This window comes from Pelophylax lessonae, assembly GCF_965119305.1.
Source record: "Pelophylax lessonae genome assembly, chromosome: 4".
Taxonomy (NCBI): Eukaryota; Metazoa; Chordata; class Amphibia; order Anura; family Ranidae; genus Pelophylax; species Pelophylax lessonae.
Window position 1 is genome coordinate 538,409,709 of NC_138771.1, and position 14,907 is coordinate 538,424,615.

The following is a 14,907-nucleotide window of genomic DNA, read 5'->3' on the forward strand; positions in this document are numbered from 1 at the left end:
CCTGCTTGAATATTCTCTTCAGGGTCCTAAACTTGGCACCCCCTGTACTCTCACCTATCTGCTGACTCTAGCCTCTGGAGTGGTCCCCTTCCTGGCAGACCCCTGGGCAAGTTCCTCTGTACTCACTGACACTGTATTTCCAGAGTCACTGTTGCCTCCAAACTCCACCAGTCAGCCTCCACTGGACCTCTGGGTTCAGCCACACTTTCTGGTACACCAGGCTGACTGCCTGTGACCACCTTACACAGCTTCAGAAGAGGAGACAGCCGTCCTTCTCATTCTGGAACTTGGCTTCCCACCCAAAGTCCACCTGCCTCCTGTGTTCTTGGCTTTTATACCCTATCCCATGATGCACCTCTCACTGTGCCTACCCACTGGGACAGTTACAAAAGCCTGTGCGTCATTGGCCAGGTTTCCTCCACTGTCCAACAAACCTCCTCATTGGATACAGTGGGGACACTCCCTCGGCCCACATGAATCGCACATGTAGCAGGCCTAACTATTAATCAGGCTCTCCTGATAAGCAGAGAGAGCAACTAGGTTTTACCTGCTGATCCCCGGATAGGCAAGCAGAGCAAACTATTCTCCCTACCTAGCACCTATCTAGGAGGCAACCCTAGTTCACACCCATGCAATGCGATTCTGGCAATTATTATTAAGGATTTCTATAGCGCCAGCAGTTAACGCAGCACTTTACAATATTAGAGGGAGACAGTACATATACAATACAATAAAATACAAGAGGATTAAGAGGCCCTGCTCAGAAGAGCTTACAATCTAATGGGGTGGGGTGCAATTGCAGTGCGTTTTGCAATCTGTTTGGGAGGGCGGCGCTAGGATAACATTGACACCCGCAGCAGATCCCATAGACGCCATGCAATTGCAACAGGATTCGCTGTTACCCGAATCGCATACAAGTGAACCAGGGCTGACTGTCATCATCACCCAATACAGACATCCCAAGTCTCCCGCAAGTCGCGGGAGACTCCCGCTTTCCGCCCTGAGCTCACGGACACCCGCGAGCTCAGAGCAATGTCCCGGCTCTGTGTGTGAGTCAGATGACTCATCGATGCAGGCAGAAGAGTGTGTCAGCAAGCCTGCACGGAACCGAAGTAGATCCGGCTCACAGGCGGAGTGATATGAGTCATGCACTCCGCCTGTGGGAGGAGCTGCAGAGGCTTTGCTCTCTACTACAGCCACATCTTATACTCCAGGAGGCATTTTGGCGCGCGGGGGGACCAATCATTGTGACACCCCACTCTGTGACAGACACAGTGACCTAACCTGAGAGCAGCACCAGAGAGCCAGCACCTGAGACCAGTACCAGCAAGTGACCAGGCCAGTACCAGCACCAGTGACCAGACCAGCACCAGCACCAGTGACCAGGCCAGCGCCAGCACCAGTGACCAGGCCAGTACCAGCACCAGTGACCAGGCCAGTACCAGCACCAGTGACCAGCGCTAGTACCAGCACCAGTGACCAGGCCAGTACCAGCACCAGTGACCAGGCCAGTACCAGCACCAGTGACCAGGCCAGTACCAGCACCAGTGACCGGGCCAGCACCAGTGACCAGACCAGCACCAATACCAGCACCAGTGACCAGGCCAGTACCAGCCCCAGTGACCAGCACCAGTGACCAGACCAGCACCAGTGACCAGGCCAGCACCAGTACCAGCACCAGTGACCAGGCCAGTACCAGCACCAGTGACCAGCGCTAGTACCAGCACCAGTGACCAGGCCAGTACCAGCACCAGTACCAGCACCAGTGACCAGGCCAGTACCAGCACCAGTGACCAGGCCAGTACCAGCACCAGTGACCGGGCCAGCACCAGTGACCAGCACCAGTGACCAGACCAGCACCAATACCAGCACCAGTGACCAGGCCAGTACCAGCCCCAGTGACCAGACCAGTACCAGTGACCAGGCCAGTACCAGTGACCAGACCAGCACCAGTACCAGCACCAGTGACCAGACCAGCACCAGTGACCAGTACCAGCACCAGTGACCAGTACCAGCACCAGTGACCAGCACCAGTGACCAGGTATACTGATTACATTTCATTTCATTATTCTCTGGTAGTGTTAAATTGGAAAGGGGGGGGGGGGGTGCGGCGCGTGCGTGGGGGGGGGGGGGGCAGCGTGTGGGGGGGGGGGGGGCCTAACCTCCCTGAAATGAGTTTTTGCAGGTTGGGATGTCTGCCCAATACCAATGCAGTAGTAAGCTGCAGCCAATGGGAATCCAGTCCACCCTTTACAGATCTGTATTGATAGCTGCTGGAGGTTTTACATTTTACTCCACAAAATGTTTCTATGACATATCTTCGGTTAATAATAAAACTACGTCCAAGCAGGGACTCAGGAAATACTGCACGCTGCATCATACATGTCATGCATATCATATTTCCTATTGGCGCTCTCTACCCGCCACATTCCTCATACACTACAGCGCAGACTCCACATCAGCCTAACACAGAGAAGTCCCTCCTCCTCCCATTTACGTTTTTTGACGTTGTTGTGGGGCGGCGCTTGTATGACACTTTCCGTTCGGAGGGTCACGTCACTTCCTGTTATTGGAGCGCAGACCCGGAAGTTGATGTGTGAAGTATGCCCACGTAGATCAGGTAAATAGAGTAAGCCTGTGTGGCCCCGAGCTCAGCTGCCCAGGCCAGGTGACCGCTCTGTGTGGGTGCCGGTGTGACAGTGTGCTCTGTGATACTGATTGCTGGGGAGACAGGCCTCCTATGAATGCATCAGAGTCAGTACTGTACAGCCCAGCCAGGAGACACTGTGATGATCTCTATGGGGACTGCAGGATCCAGTGCAGACTTCCCTTTTCTAATGCTTTGTTTTGCAGAACAGAGGCTTCCTGTCTTCTCATTATAATAGGAAAATACAGTGATCTGATGCAAGTCAATGACACCAGAGATCTGTGCAGTCATTGCAGGGCCATCACAGCTCTGTCCATGATTGTGCCATTCCAGTGGGTGCAGGGAAACACCGGCTGCTTCTGTTCTGTATACAAAGCTTAATGGGAGATCGTGCTAAAACTGAAGCAGCGGCGCACAGTAACAAATCAGCTTCTAGATTTATCTTGTTCATTTAAAGTGGAGTTCCGGTTTTCAATAAAAATACCCCCGGGAGAGTCAGGGCTAGTACATTCCACAATGGATAGCCTCTGAACTGTCCCGGGTCGCACTTACCTTGAAAATGTATTGTCCAGCGCTGCCTTCTCAGGTATGGGTAGCTGAAGCCAGGGCGTCCTCTTCTGCGTCCTCTTCCGTGTCCTCTTCGGCCCAACAATGCACTGCACCGGTCCCACTCGTCACTTCTGGGGCAGGAGCATCATCCCTGCACAGCTGCTGCACATGCCCAGAAGCTGTTTAGCAAGGTATGATTCGCCTGCACCGGAAGTGACGAGCGGGGCCGGTGCAGGCGCATTGATTCCTGGGAGCGATGACGTTTAGCTCCCAGGAATCAATGCAAGCAGCCGCAGAGGGAGGAAGTGGAAGAAAGGTAAGTATATTTTCTTCAATAACAAGGTAAGTAATTGAAAACAAAAATAGGGACTATCCATTTCTTTTTAGGTGACAGTGAGCAAACAGATGGCCCAAAGTGAATTTTGAGGCCGGAACTCCGCTTTAAGCTTTGAAAAAAATAAATTATGAGATGATTGGCTGCCCTACACAGCTGCTCCAGTCACAGAGTGAAGATTGCACGGGATCCAGCAGTCCCCATACAGATCGGTAATGTATAAGTAGTCACCATGTCTTTCAGGTAACTGGCAGGGCTGCACTGTACTGTAGAACTGGCTCGGGATCCTTCCATCACCATAGTCATCCATAGCCTTAACTCTTCTAGATAAAACATGCTGTGTGCACAGGGGAGCAAGTCATTAACATTGGATCTGTTGTATATTTTTGCTTTTTAGGATTCAGGTTTTCATCTGTATGTAACAAACTCTGCGTGCTATGATGCCCTCAAGGAATAATGCTGCTGCTCTTCCCAACAGCAAAGTGAAGTACTCTAAGCTATCTGATACCGATGACGGATACATTGACCTTCAGGTAAGGACATCTGGCTGCCATAAAATGAAATGGTCTCGGTGTTAAAGCCCAACTTTGGGACTTACAAATAAGCTACTCTTGCAATGGCAGACCCCCATCCACTCTCAAGAGGTTCAAGGGTTCGTTCAAAGTTACCAAAAAACTGCCTATGCAGATAAGGGATGCCTGTAAATCAAAACAAATGGTGCAGCTCTGAGTAAAGTCGAATAATGTCCTTGCTATAGGTTTAGGCTATTCATGTACCTGCTGAAGCCTGACTGGAATACCGCCAGGACGTCGCCCAGTCGTTACTGTTCAACTCTACCATCCCGAATGCTGAGCTCAGAGATACTACATCAGGGTAGTGAGAGCATGTGAGGGGGCTTGAATCAGAGAAAAAGCTCACTCCTGTGATGGTGGAGATGAGCAGTATTGACTAGGCCTTACTTCACAGCATCTTGGGAGTATTCCAGCCAGGAGGTTTGTAAATGGCCTATACCTATAGCAAGGGTAATATTCAACTTTAATCAGAGCTGCCCAGTTTGATTTTATCTACAAACACACTTTACCTGAATAGGCAGTCCTTCTCCTCCTCATGCACAATGCAGGGCAGTTGATCTTGCATTGTAAGTTCAAAATAGTCGTTTCAAAAGGAACACCTTGTGGGGATGGTTTAAGGGTACCAGCATAGCTCACCTGTAGATGCATGTCAAAGAAAAGTTCTGGGAATCGCTACACTCATTCAAATCCTTTTCGTGTGTATCATAAAAACATCACAGACACCATGGGGGTATCACAGATGGAACATGTTTCACGCTAATAACAGCTCTTTCTCAACCTCGTATGCCATGCCAAGACTGACTGGTGCATTGTACTTGGCAATGGAATCAGCCTTGAGAGGCTTCAGGGGACCAGGCGCACAGATAGTGGAAGCCTGCCAAAGCGAGGAGTTGGGTATTACACCTTATTCCGCATCCCCTAGAGTTAATAAGCAGTGTGAGGAGGGGCCCATTGTAAGGGTAGTTTTTAAATGTTTGTACTTTGTTGCCATAGTGAAGTAACTTTTTTTGAATAAAAGCCAATGACAGGGACAATAAAATGTCAGTTGAAGAAGAAATTCTGTACTGATGACGAAACATGTTGGGTGGGAGCACCCTGTGACATTCTATCTACTCTGTGGAGTGCATGCTTCCCGAGACAGGCAATTTATATGTACATTGATGTAAGTGCATTGGCTTTTATTCAGTAAACGTTACTTCACTGTGGCAAGGTTTCTCTTCTCTCCTTGGCATTGATCATTTTATCTCATATGCTGTATGTGAAACAACGCCAAGGCGGATCCCTAGGTAGTGATAATGCTTGATTTGACTTGCTCAATAAAAAAAGGAGTGATTTCTGTCTGGTGAGTGTGGCAGAAGTTGAGGGGCACTTGGAGTGCACCTGGGCAGCATGTTTGAGGGTATTACCATTCTATTGGATGAACTTTGACATAAGTCACAAATTTTGCATTTGGGAATAATACAAGCACAGAGCACTTTACTGTATTTTACTTTTTTGCACAATTATTATGTGAGTTTGTTTTTGTATATTGCTCAGTTTGCACATTAAAGCCCGTACACATGTAGCGATTGTCGGCCGAACGATCGGCCGTCTTTTGTCCGGTGCTGTCCTGTCGGCTGAAAACTGCAAAAGACTGCACATGAATTTTGTCGGCCAACAACAGCCAACTGCAGAAGTGATGTCATGTGATGGTTAACTTTCCTTGTCTTTTTTTCTTTTCTGAGCATGCCCAGTCTTGCTCATCTGCTGTTAGTCGGCCAAATTCTGTACTGACTGGCGAACAATCGGCCATTCTGGTGTTGGCCAACAAAAATTTTAATGCCTGCACACCCGATTCTGTTCGGCCGAAAAGTCAGTCGGTTGTCGGAAGCATCATACTAAAAAGCTGACAATCGGCCGATCATTCGGCGGCCAAATATTTACGGCCGACAATCGCTACGTGTGTACGGGGCTTTAGTCTAACTGATGGTGATGTAGCTCTGCACCCCCTGTGGGGTTTTTCCTATTTCAGTCTTTAGAGTGCTTTGGCAACTTGAGGCAGCAGCTGGGGTCCATTTATGTTTTTATTCGATTATTTTGTAGTGCAAGTTTGTATTGGTTTCCCTCCTTTGGAAAAAAGTGCATCAACACCACTAGATGGCATAGTATATCTATTAAAGTAAATCTGTGCTATGGTTAAAAAAAAAAAAAAAAAAACACAACTAACTAAAACAGGTTCTATAATGTCCCAGATCATTCCTTTTTTACTTTTAAAGTCTGAGATTCCAGCCTGCCCCCAAACCCCTAAAATTCCAGTGTAAATCCTGACTTTGAGATATGAGGCGATTAGGCACATCTCCTTCTATAACACAAAATGCTCTCCGTCTAAAAGATCCATCACTAGTCTCAAAGCGTATCTAAACTCAAGAACAAAAACTATTAGTATTACAACTTACCAGTCCTTAGATGTGGCATTCGTTTTTATTTTAACCTGGTAATATTGCTGTTAACTCCCTTCCTGTACAACCGTACTGAGCAGTATTGTCTTCCCAGGACAGGGAGTGTGTTGGGACTACATAACACCTCCCTCTCTTTTATAACCGAGGGAGGTGTTTTGTAGTCCAGGATGAATACAGAAAACAATGCTAACTGATAAGCTGGAGGTAGAAAGCACAGGAAGCAGATGCGTGTTTTGTTGTGTGACAAAATGCGTCAGTTCACTGCCAAATAAAGGTGCAGGAGCTGCTCTAGGAGTGTATGTTGCATGTAGGGCAGACCATTCAAGTGAACAGGCTGCCCTATGCTGTCATGCAAACAAAAACATGCATATGTGACGTGTATAGGGTCTTATGAACCGTGTATCATGTATGTAGACTGCGCTATTCTGTAAAACTTTCGTTCAGCCCGTACGATATGTTAAAGTTTTACAGAATGCTGCAGTCCACACACATAGAACACACTTCATTAGTGCTAATTTATTATGACAATGTACGTGGTCAAATATAGTTAGCGTTCTGTTTTTAAAAACCTGACAGAGGTTCCAACCCTTCCCACACTGAATTAAAAAAAAAAAAAGAACCCTTAGCTGAAATTGGGCTTTATAGTATCAAATTAACTTAATAGTATATCAGACTAAATTTTTAATGGTACAGAAGAGCCCAGTGTATATGATGGTACTGAATGGAGTGTTTAGGTGATTATAGTGCTCAGACACAGATCTGCATGTTTACATTTTCTGTAATAGTACTTGGACCCGATAGGAAAATGATTGTAGCAACAAGACAATCTGCGTGGGGGGAGATTTACTAAAACTGAATCACACAATCTGGTACAGCCGTTTATAGTAACCAATCGGCTTCTAACTTCAGTTTGTTCAATTAAACTTTGACAATGAAACCTGGAAGTTGATTGGTTACTATGCACAGCAGCACCGGATTCTGTGTGTACCAGCTTTAGTAAATCTCCCCCTATGGTAGAACAGTAATAAATTGCATAAATTTCCTCCTGCGGGAAAACTTTCTACTTGTCCGGCGGAGCGGGGATCCTGTCCTGGGGAGAGGATCGGACTGACTACAGCTTCAGCACCGATCCGAGGGAGTATCCATGGGCATCCCACTCGATCCAGATAAAGGTGAAGCACTCCAGTATTTCCCTATTATATACACCCTAAGGAGGAGAAACCAGACCCTATATATATTTAAAGGCGCATTACTTGAAAGCTTGAGGTGAGCATTTAGCACACCCATAGATGTGGAGCACCCCATATTTCACATGGTGTAAAGGCGGAAGATGTTTGACTGAGACATCTGGAAGAGGAAGATCATTGTTTTATTTCTCCTCTGATGCTTTGGGACACTTGAGCACATTTTTTTAAATATATTTTGGCACTTTATTTATGTTGTATACACATATATATATATATATATATATATATAATTCTGGATATCCTGTTAAATATCTGCACTGAACACTTTATAAGCACTATTCTTTGTATATGAATATGAACACATCATCACTATAAGCACCTTATCTAATTTTATATTAATTCATCTTTACACAATCACTGTAATAATTTTTGTAAAGGATCAGGGCACCCCGGACCGGGTACCTCCGTTGACAGATGCTCCTAGTGCTTCCCGAGGGCTCCAAGCACTCCACCAGACACCGTAAGCACTTCAGACTGCACGAACCACCGCAGCTTGGTTAGGGTCTTGGCATCTCCTACCCACCCTGGACCTACGACAAGGCTCCATGTTGCTGTGGGTGAACCTCTCTTTCCCCAGAGAGTGCAGCAGAACAAGCTTTCATACAAGCTCTTACAAGAGCTCAGTGATTCTCTAAGGGAGTATGGAAGACCATAGCAATCCCTTGCAGCAGATTCCCCCAATAAGAGACAGGACTCTAGATTGAGGTTGAAAGAACTCCAAACAACTTTATTGAACAAGACTTATATACAGAATTTGGAACATCCCGCCCCCAACAACCGCTTTCCTATTGGTCAATTGTAAAGTACCTGTGGTCTCCTTCAGGTCCTCCTTAGCCATGCAAATGAGGACTTGAAAATGAGTTAGCAGGGATTGGTCCGATAGCTTGACCAGAAGGATTGCCATGTGCAATGAGACAGAAGCCCCCAGGGGGCAATCAATGTACACAATAGCCAGACACAGAACAATGGGAGGTCATTAGCACTTACAATGAGGCAGGGCAATCCACATTCCCTCCCAATACACAAACAAAAGGAAAACCTGTTTGGCATTGAAAGATATGTAATATACACAGTATTTAGGAATTACAGATTTCATGGCAAATGGGAATAAATCTTAATATTTCTATATGGAGATATTGCTGGCAAATATGAAGCAATTCAAACCATTACTTATCTGTCTTTAAATTCCAGTGATGGTGAATACCGTCACAATTTTATATCATATTTATTTATTTATTGTGTATTTGAATCTTTACTGGTTTATTGGTATGTATTTCGATATTTATTTAGAAGACACTTTGACACAACACAATTTATTCATCATTTGCCACTAATATAGTTTATCTATTTATTTTTCAAAGAATTTATCATACACATAGTTATCCCTGAAGCGCGATACTCCCCCCCCCCCCCCCCACCCCCCACCCCATCTTTCCATGGGTGCTTTTTTGCTTACAGTTCACAGCACGCACAGTTCCGGTGCTTTTTTTTTTTTTTTTTCTGCACCGGAAACTTAACTCACCGGTGTGAACTAGGGTAATTGGAATACATGAAGAACACTGTGCCTGCATTTTTGGTGCTGGAAAAAAAAAAAAAAGCACTGGACTGCATCTGGTGTGAGCTAGCACCTGTTTCTGTAAATGTAATTCTTATTTTTTTTTTAACCAAAGCCAACTTTTATTTGCATTTTATAGAATTTCATTTGGAAAAAGAGTCTTCTTATTGTAACTAAATGTTTTTTTATTTCTATCCAGTTCAAGAAGAGCCCACCCAAAATACCGTACAAAGCCATTGCTTTGGCCACTATCCTGTTTTTGATAGGCACTTTGCTGATTGTGATTGGGTCCCTCCTTTTAACTGGACACATTAGCAATGGGGTAAGAGTTTTTTCCTTTTCATTCAAAGTTTGTATTTGTCAAGTTAGACATGCAGTCATCAATTGGCTCACGCAGGCCATATACATGAGTCCAATTACAAACAAATTTTCTTTAAAAAAATCAGACATTTTGTGCGTTTTGTGATCTGATGGTGCCACTATTGATTTCAAAATTCGACTAACCCAAGCCTTCAATTTCACCTGATGTTGCTACAGAAAAGAATTTTAGGTGGTTGGGAATTTCCTTTTTCTTTTTTTTTTTACACTTCTGCGCATTTCTTTTTTGATTATATTTCTCGCACAATTCTCCAATTATCGGTTAGAAAACCGTTAGTTTTTAAAAAAAAATTCCGAAAATTGATGGCCACGCGAAAATCAGCCGTTGCTGCAGCCCACTAATGGTGCGAGATTCGAACTGAAATTCTTAGATAAGATTTTCTAAATAAAGTTCTTTAGAAATTTAACCCATGTATGGCTGGCCTAACTTTAATTTTAGCTTTCTGTCAAGAGCAGTGGTGTTAAACTCAATTTCACTGCAGGCCGCATCAGCATTATGGTTGCCTTCAAAGGGCCAGTTGTATCTGTAAGACTATACAAATGTGTGCACTCTTTATCACTTTATCATATTAAAAAATTGACCCTGCATTCGATTAATACTGGTTTTAGTAATGAATTAAGCTGTGAAGGGAAGGTGCAGACAGACATGGAGCCCAGTCATACTCCTGTAGCAGATGATGAAAGTTTGAAAAGGAATGTCACACACCGCTGGTATCATCAACAAGAAACTTTATTGGAGACTGGTCAGACAGAACATGTTTTTGCCATGGCCTTCTGACTGTGGCCTCCAATAAAATGTCTTGTTGATACCAGCGGTTTGTGATTCTCCTTTTTCAACTGGCATAGAATTGTAATATTCTCATAATTATGAGCAGATGTCTAGAGCACCCCCCTCACTTTAACATCAGATGTCAAGAGTCCCCCACCCTCCCTTCCATCACAGTGCACCCCCCGTTACTTTGTGCTGCTACTGGGAAGGAGCTGGGAGTGAAGCTGGGAAACAGTGCCAGAGTCTGCAGCATACTGAGACCAGGTAAGGCAGAGACAAGGGGGTGCTGCGGCTTCAGAGAGGCGCAGGGTCTGTAGGAGGAGTTTTGTCCTCCTCTCTGCCGCGGACTGTGTGGGGCAGAGACGAGAGGGTGCCGCAGCTGGAGGAAAGGTGCAAGGGCACTATGAAATGACCTGGCGGACCGTTTGTTTGCCACATGTGGTCTACAGTATATGTAAACCCCAAAATGGAATATATTGCAGCTTACCAGCTGCGTTGACTGAATTAGATTCCTTTTTTAATTTTCTTCCCCTTTTTTTTGTCCTTTTAATAGCATGTCTATGTTCTGCGATTTTTTTTTTTTTTTTTTTTACAGCAATGCACCTACAGTCGCAGATTTCATTCAGGCGTGTTTTACGTCTGCAGTCTTTCTATTTGCAAATGTCCCGTTCAAAACGTGTCTTTACGTTCCATTTTTTTGTATGGTTTCGCAATCACACTCGCAGATTTTCTGTAGGCGTACCTTGCTACTAAAGTCAGTTTGCTTAGCGTGTCTATGTTCTGCTTTTTTTTTTTTTTTTTTTTTTACAGTAATGCACTTACAATCAGGCAATGTCCCTTTAACAGCGTTTCTACAGTCGCAGATTTGCTTTGCTGAGTGTGACAGTTTTTTTCCTCTGTTTAAATGATCCTTTTCCTGACAGCAACAGCTTTTTTTCCTTTAAAAATTAATCATGGCTCTATTTGCTTTTTTCACCACAATAATTACAATCAAAGGGTTTGCCAAGTATAAGTTTCCTCATACAATGTCCTTTTAATATCTTTCAGTCTCTCCCTCATCAGCCTCCTTGTCCGACCTGTCATGCACTGTGCACTGCGTCCCTGTTGCTCTAGCAACCTCGGGGACATGCGCAGATCTTACTGAGCCACTCTCCCTTGTAACTTTTTTTTTTTTTAAATCACGCGAGAGCCGCATGACTTTGTCAGCTCTGCGTCCCTGTTGCCCTAGCAACATCGGGGACACGCGCAGAGCTGACCGAGCGGCTCACGCTTGACATCGCTCGCCCGCCGCCACTTGTAACGGCCGCTGCCGCTTAGGAGTAAGTCCACGCGAGCATGTGCCCGCGCACACCCGCCGCTTCAACAGTTTCGCCCGGCCGCCCGAAGTCTCTGCACTCCAAGTCCCAACGGCTGTCCGTGGGGCACATGCACAGTAGGGCAATCCCATGGACACAGGTACTGGATGCAGAGACACTTGTACTTTATATATTAGATATTTGTGAGACAAAGGTAAATTCTACATCAGTTAAGGTTTAGGCCCTTAAATTTGCTTTAAAATAGTATTTCATTATTCCATAAATATGGCTGTTTTAAGTTAGTTTGGTTGTCCAGAGCCCAGCTTGCCTTATGATCAGCTGCTTTAGGGTTTTTCTGGTAGCGTCCTTTCACATGCAAATCATCATGTTCTTGTACATACTGGTAAAGAAAGCACACATAATCATTGCTCTGGCTTTTCTTTTTGTAATGCCTTCATTTTGTATATATAGTCATGGAAAGAACAAATATTAACGAGATGCATCTAAATTATGGCATCAATATAACCTCTAGCATGAAGGGGTTATTGACTTAGGAGACCACTAAGCCAATAACCCCAGAAGGGATATCGAATAAAACAACCCAATACCACAACTTAAACATGGATACTTATTTTGCAGGGAAGCAGATATCAGTTGACATTAAAATGGGAGAAGGATCGCATTAACAAATTACCATTTCAGTATACAAACTGATGGTGCCAGTATTTGGTAAAAAAAGGTAACCAAGGAAAATGAAGAAAAGGTGGTAGATGGGGTGGAAGACCCTAAGAGAGCTGAAGATATTCCACACATCTAGGGGTCTGTAATCACCCACAGAAAAAATTAGGGGGGACGAGGAGGGACGGGGGGATGGAGGAAGGAGGGAAGTTGAGTGGAGGGGGGGGGGCAGACCGGGAAAAGGGTGAGGGGGAAAAGAGAGGGGCTGAAAGTTCACTTGGTCACCTCTTTCCTGGGGGAGAGCAGGGTAGCCGGGAGTCAGACAGCTCGTTAGGGTAGGCATCAGAATACACAGAATAGTTCCAAGGCCTCCAGGTTTCAGTACACAACTCTTTTCTGTGTTGCACAGTATGGCTGTAAGATCTTCCATGTCCAGTGGGTTGTTAACTTTAGCTAACCAAAGAGCTTTCATGGGGGGGGGGGGGGGGCAGCATTTCTCCAGTGAAGCAGGATACAGGCCTTGGCAACATTTAGAATTTGCATTGTGAGAGAGAATCTGGCTTTTATATATAAAATGCTCATTGTTTATTTGGTGCTGGGGACTGCGGAAGGCTAGATTGTAGACAAATTGCATTTTAACATTTTTTTTTCTTCTTTTTTTGAAGGGCAATGAACGGGCCATACCTATTCTAATCATTGGAATATTGGTCTTCCTGCCTGGGTTCTACCACCTCCGCATCGCTTATTATGCTTCTAAAGGATACAGAGGTTACTCATATGATGACATTCCAGACTTTGATGACTGAACCACTATGTGTGGCAGTAGGCACATGACACTATTCAGCTCCACTGGGAGCCAACGGGTCTCAGTAGGGGAAGGAGGAGAAGATGACCAGCAGACCAGTGTATATAAAATGAGCCTTCAGTTTAGTCAGGCAGTTGTGATAATTCAGTGGACTGTTATATCAGTTTGTCACAAAACAAATACCCGACTTGTACTGCTAAATGTTTTGTAGGGTAAAAGCATTACCTTCTGAAAAGAGCATGTTAGATTTTCCTTACAGCAAGTCATACAGAGAAAGCAAAAAGGGAATTCAATTCCTGAGCAGTGGCAAACAGAGGTCTTCCCCTTATCACCAATCACATTCTAACTATTACTTGAAAAGAGCACTTTGGAAAATGATGGCGGACATTTCATTGATTGGTGGTTTCAATACCACCCTTTTCCTTCATAGGCTTATTTAGGTAAAACGAAAGCCATATAGTTTTATATTAAAAACATGCAGGATAAGCTATGGCTGCTCTGATAAATATGCATTAATATATACTTTTTTCATTTGATAGCGATAGATTCAAATGGTTACCAAAGGAACATTTCACTCTAATTGAACAGACACAAACATGTTAAAATGGCACTCTTACCTGAAGTTTACTTGAGGCATGCTTTACATTTTTATTCAAGTGTTTGGATAATCTATGCAAGTTTTATGGGTCCATTAATAATTGGAATCTGGCAGCTTTCTAACTCTAAGCTCCATGCATTAAAGCTTGGCAACTTGCAGCCTTCCGGATCAATTAGAACTACAGGTCACAGCAGGTCTAAGAAGGAAAGAAAATTATTTACCTGTATCCTGTTAATGGTAAGGTAAAATGAGAGATCTGACAGGTAATACATGCTCTGTGCAAACAGTGAATAAGTGCATCATATCTGCATACAACCACAGCTGTGCACCTACCATATTTTGTCCTGCCCACAAGGTTCAAGTCAGTGCGGCTTGTCTACGTCCATCGACTCTGCATGTCCCATTAAAGTGGGTCAGAGTGCTGAGCTGCATTCTATGGGAATGGCTATCTCATTTTACCATTCAGAGGGAAGTCCAGTATTCATTGACATATACCAGAGCATAGGGTGTTAGTAATAGTAAAAAGAAGTGTCAGTATAGTTGCGTACTACTTCTATCCTGTGAAGTAGAAACATAGCCCAATTACCAGGACTAAACATTGTTTGCGATACCTGGCTCTGACATGTCCAATGTGTACACTTTATCTTATGTATGTGCTGAGCATTGTAATAGAGATTTAAAGTGATTGTAAACGATCACCTTGTAAAACAGCTCATTCAGTTTAAAATTCAAACAAAAGGCAGCACATTTGGGTGTGTGTGTGTATGGTATGTATGTATGTATATATATATATAATTGTAAATATCTTTTTCCCCCTTGTTATAAGTGATCACATTCACTCTGCTCCCTCTGTTCTCAGCTGCATAGAATCTGGGGGGAGGAAAAGCAACAGTACACTGAGCTTCCCACTGAATGGCTGTGCAGGAGGTGGCGTGTCAGGACAAGTCTGATTGTTGGAGGAGAGCAGGCTGATTTCCCGGCACAGCTAGAGAACTGACCACAGTGTTTTCTTGCTTAGTGTGGTCAGTTTTTTTAAATAGGA

General features: G+C 44.4%; 1 protein-coding gene across 1 annotated transcript; it reads left to right on the forward strand.

The window, feature by feature from the left end:
- Nucleotides 1–3,931: 3,931 nt before the first annotated feature.
- Nucleotides 3,932–14,259, forward strand: TMEM230 (transmembrane protein 230). The gene is made up of 3 exons (XM_082256238.1): nucleotides 3,932–4,063; nucleotides 9,542–9,664; nucleotides 13,128–14,259. Exons 1-3 carry the CDS (start codon nucleotides 3,968–3,970, stop codon nucleotides 13,266–13,268), a joined length of 360 nt encoding a protein of 119 aa, XP_082112364.1. The 5' UTR covers nucleotides 3,932–3,967; the 3' UTR covers nucleotides 13,269–14,259.
- The last annotated feature ends 648 nt before the right edge of the window (nucleotides 14,260–14,907 follow it).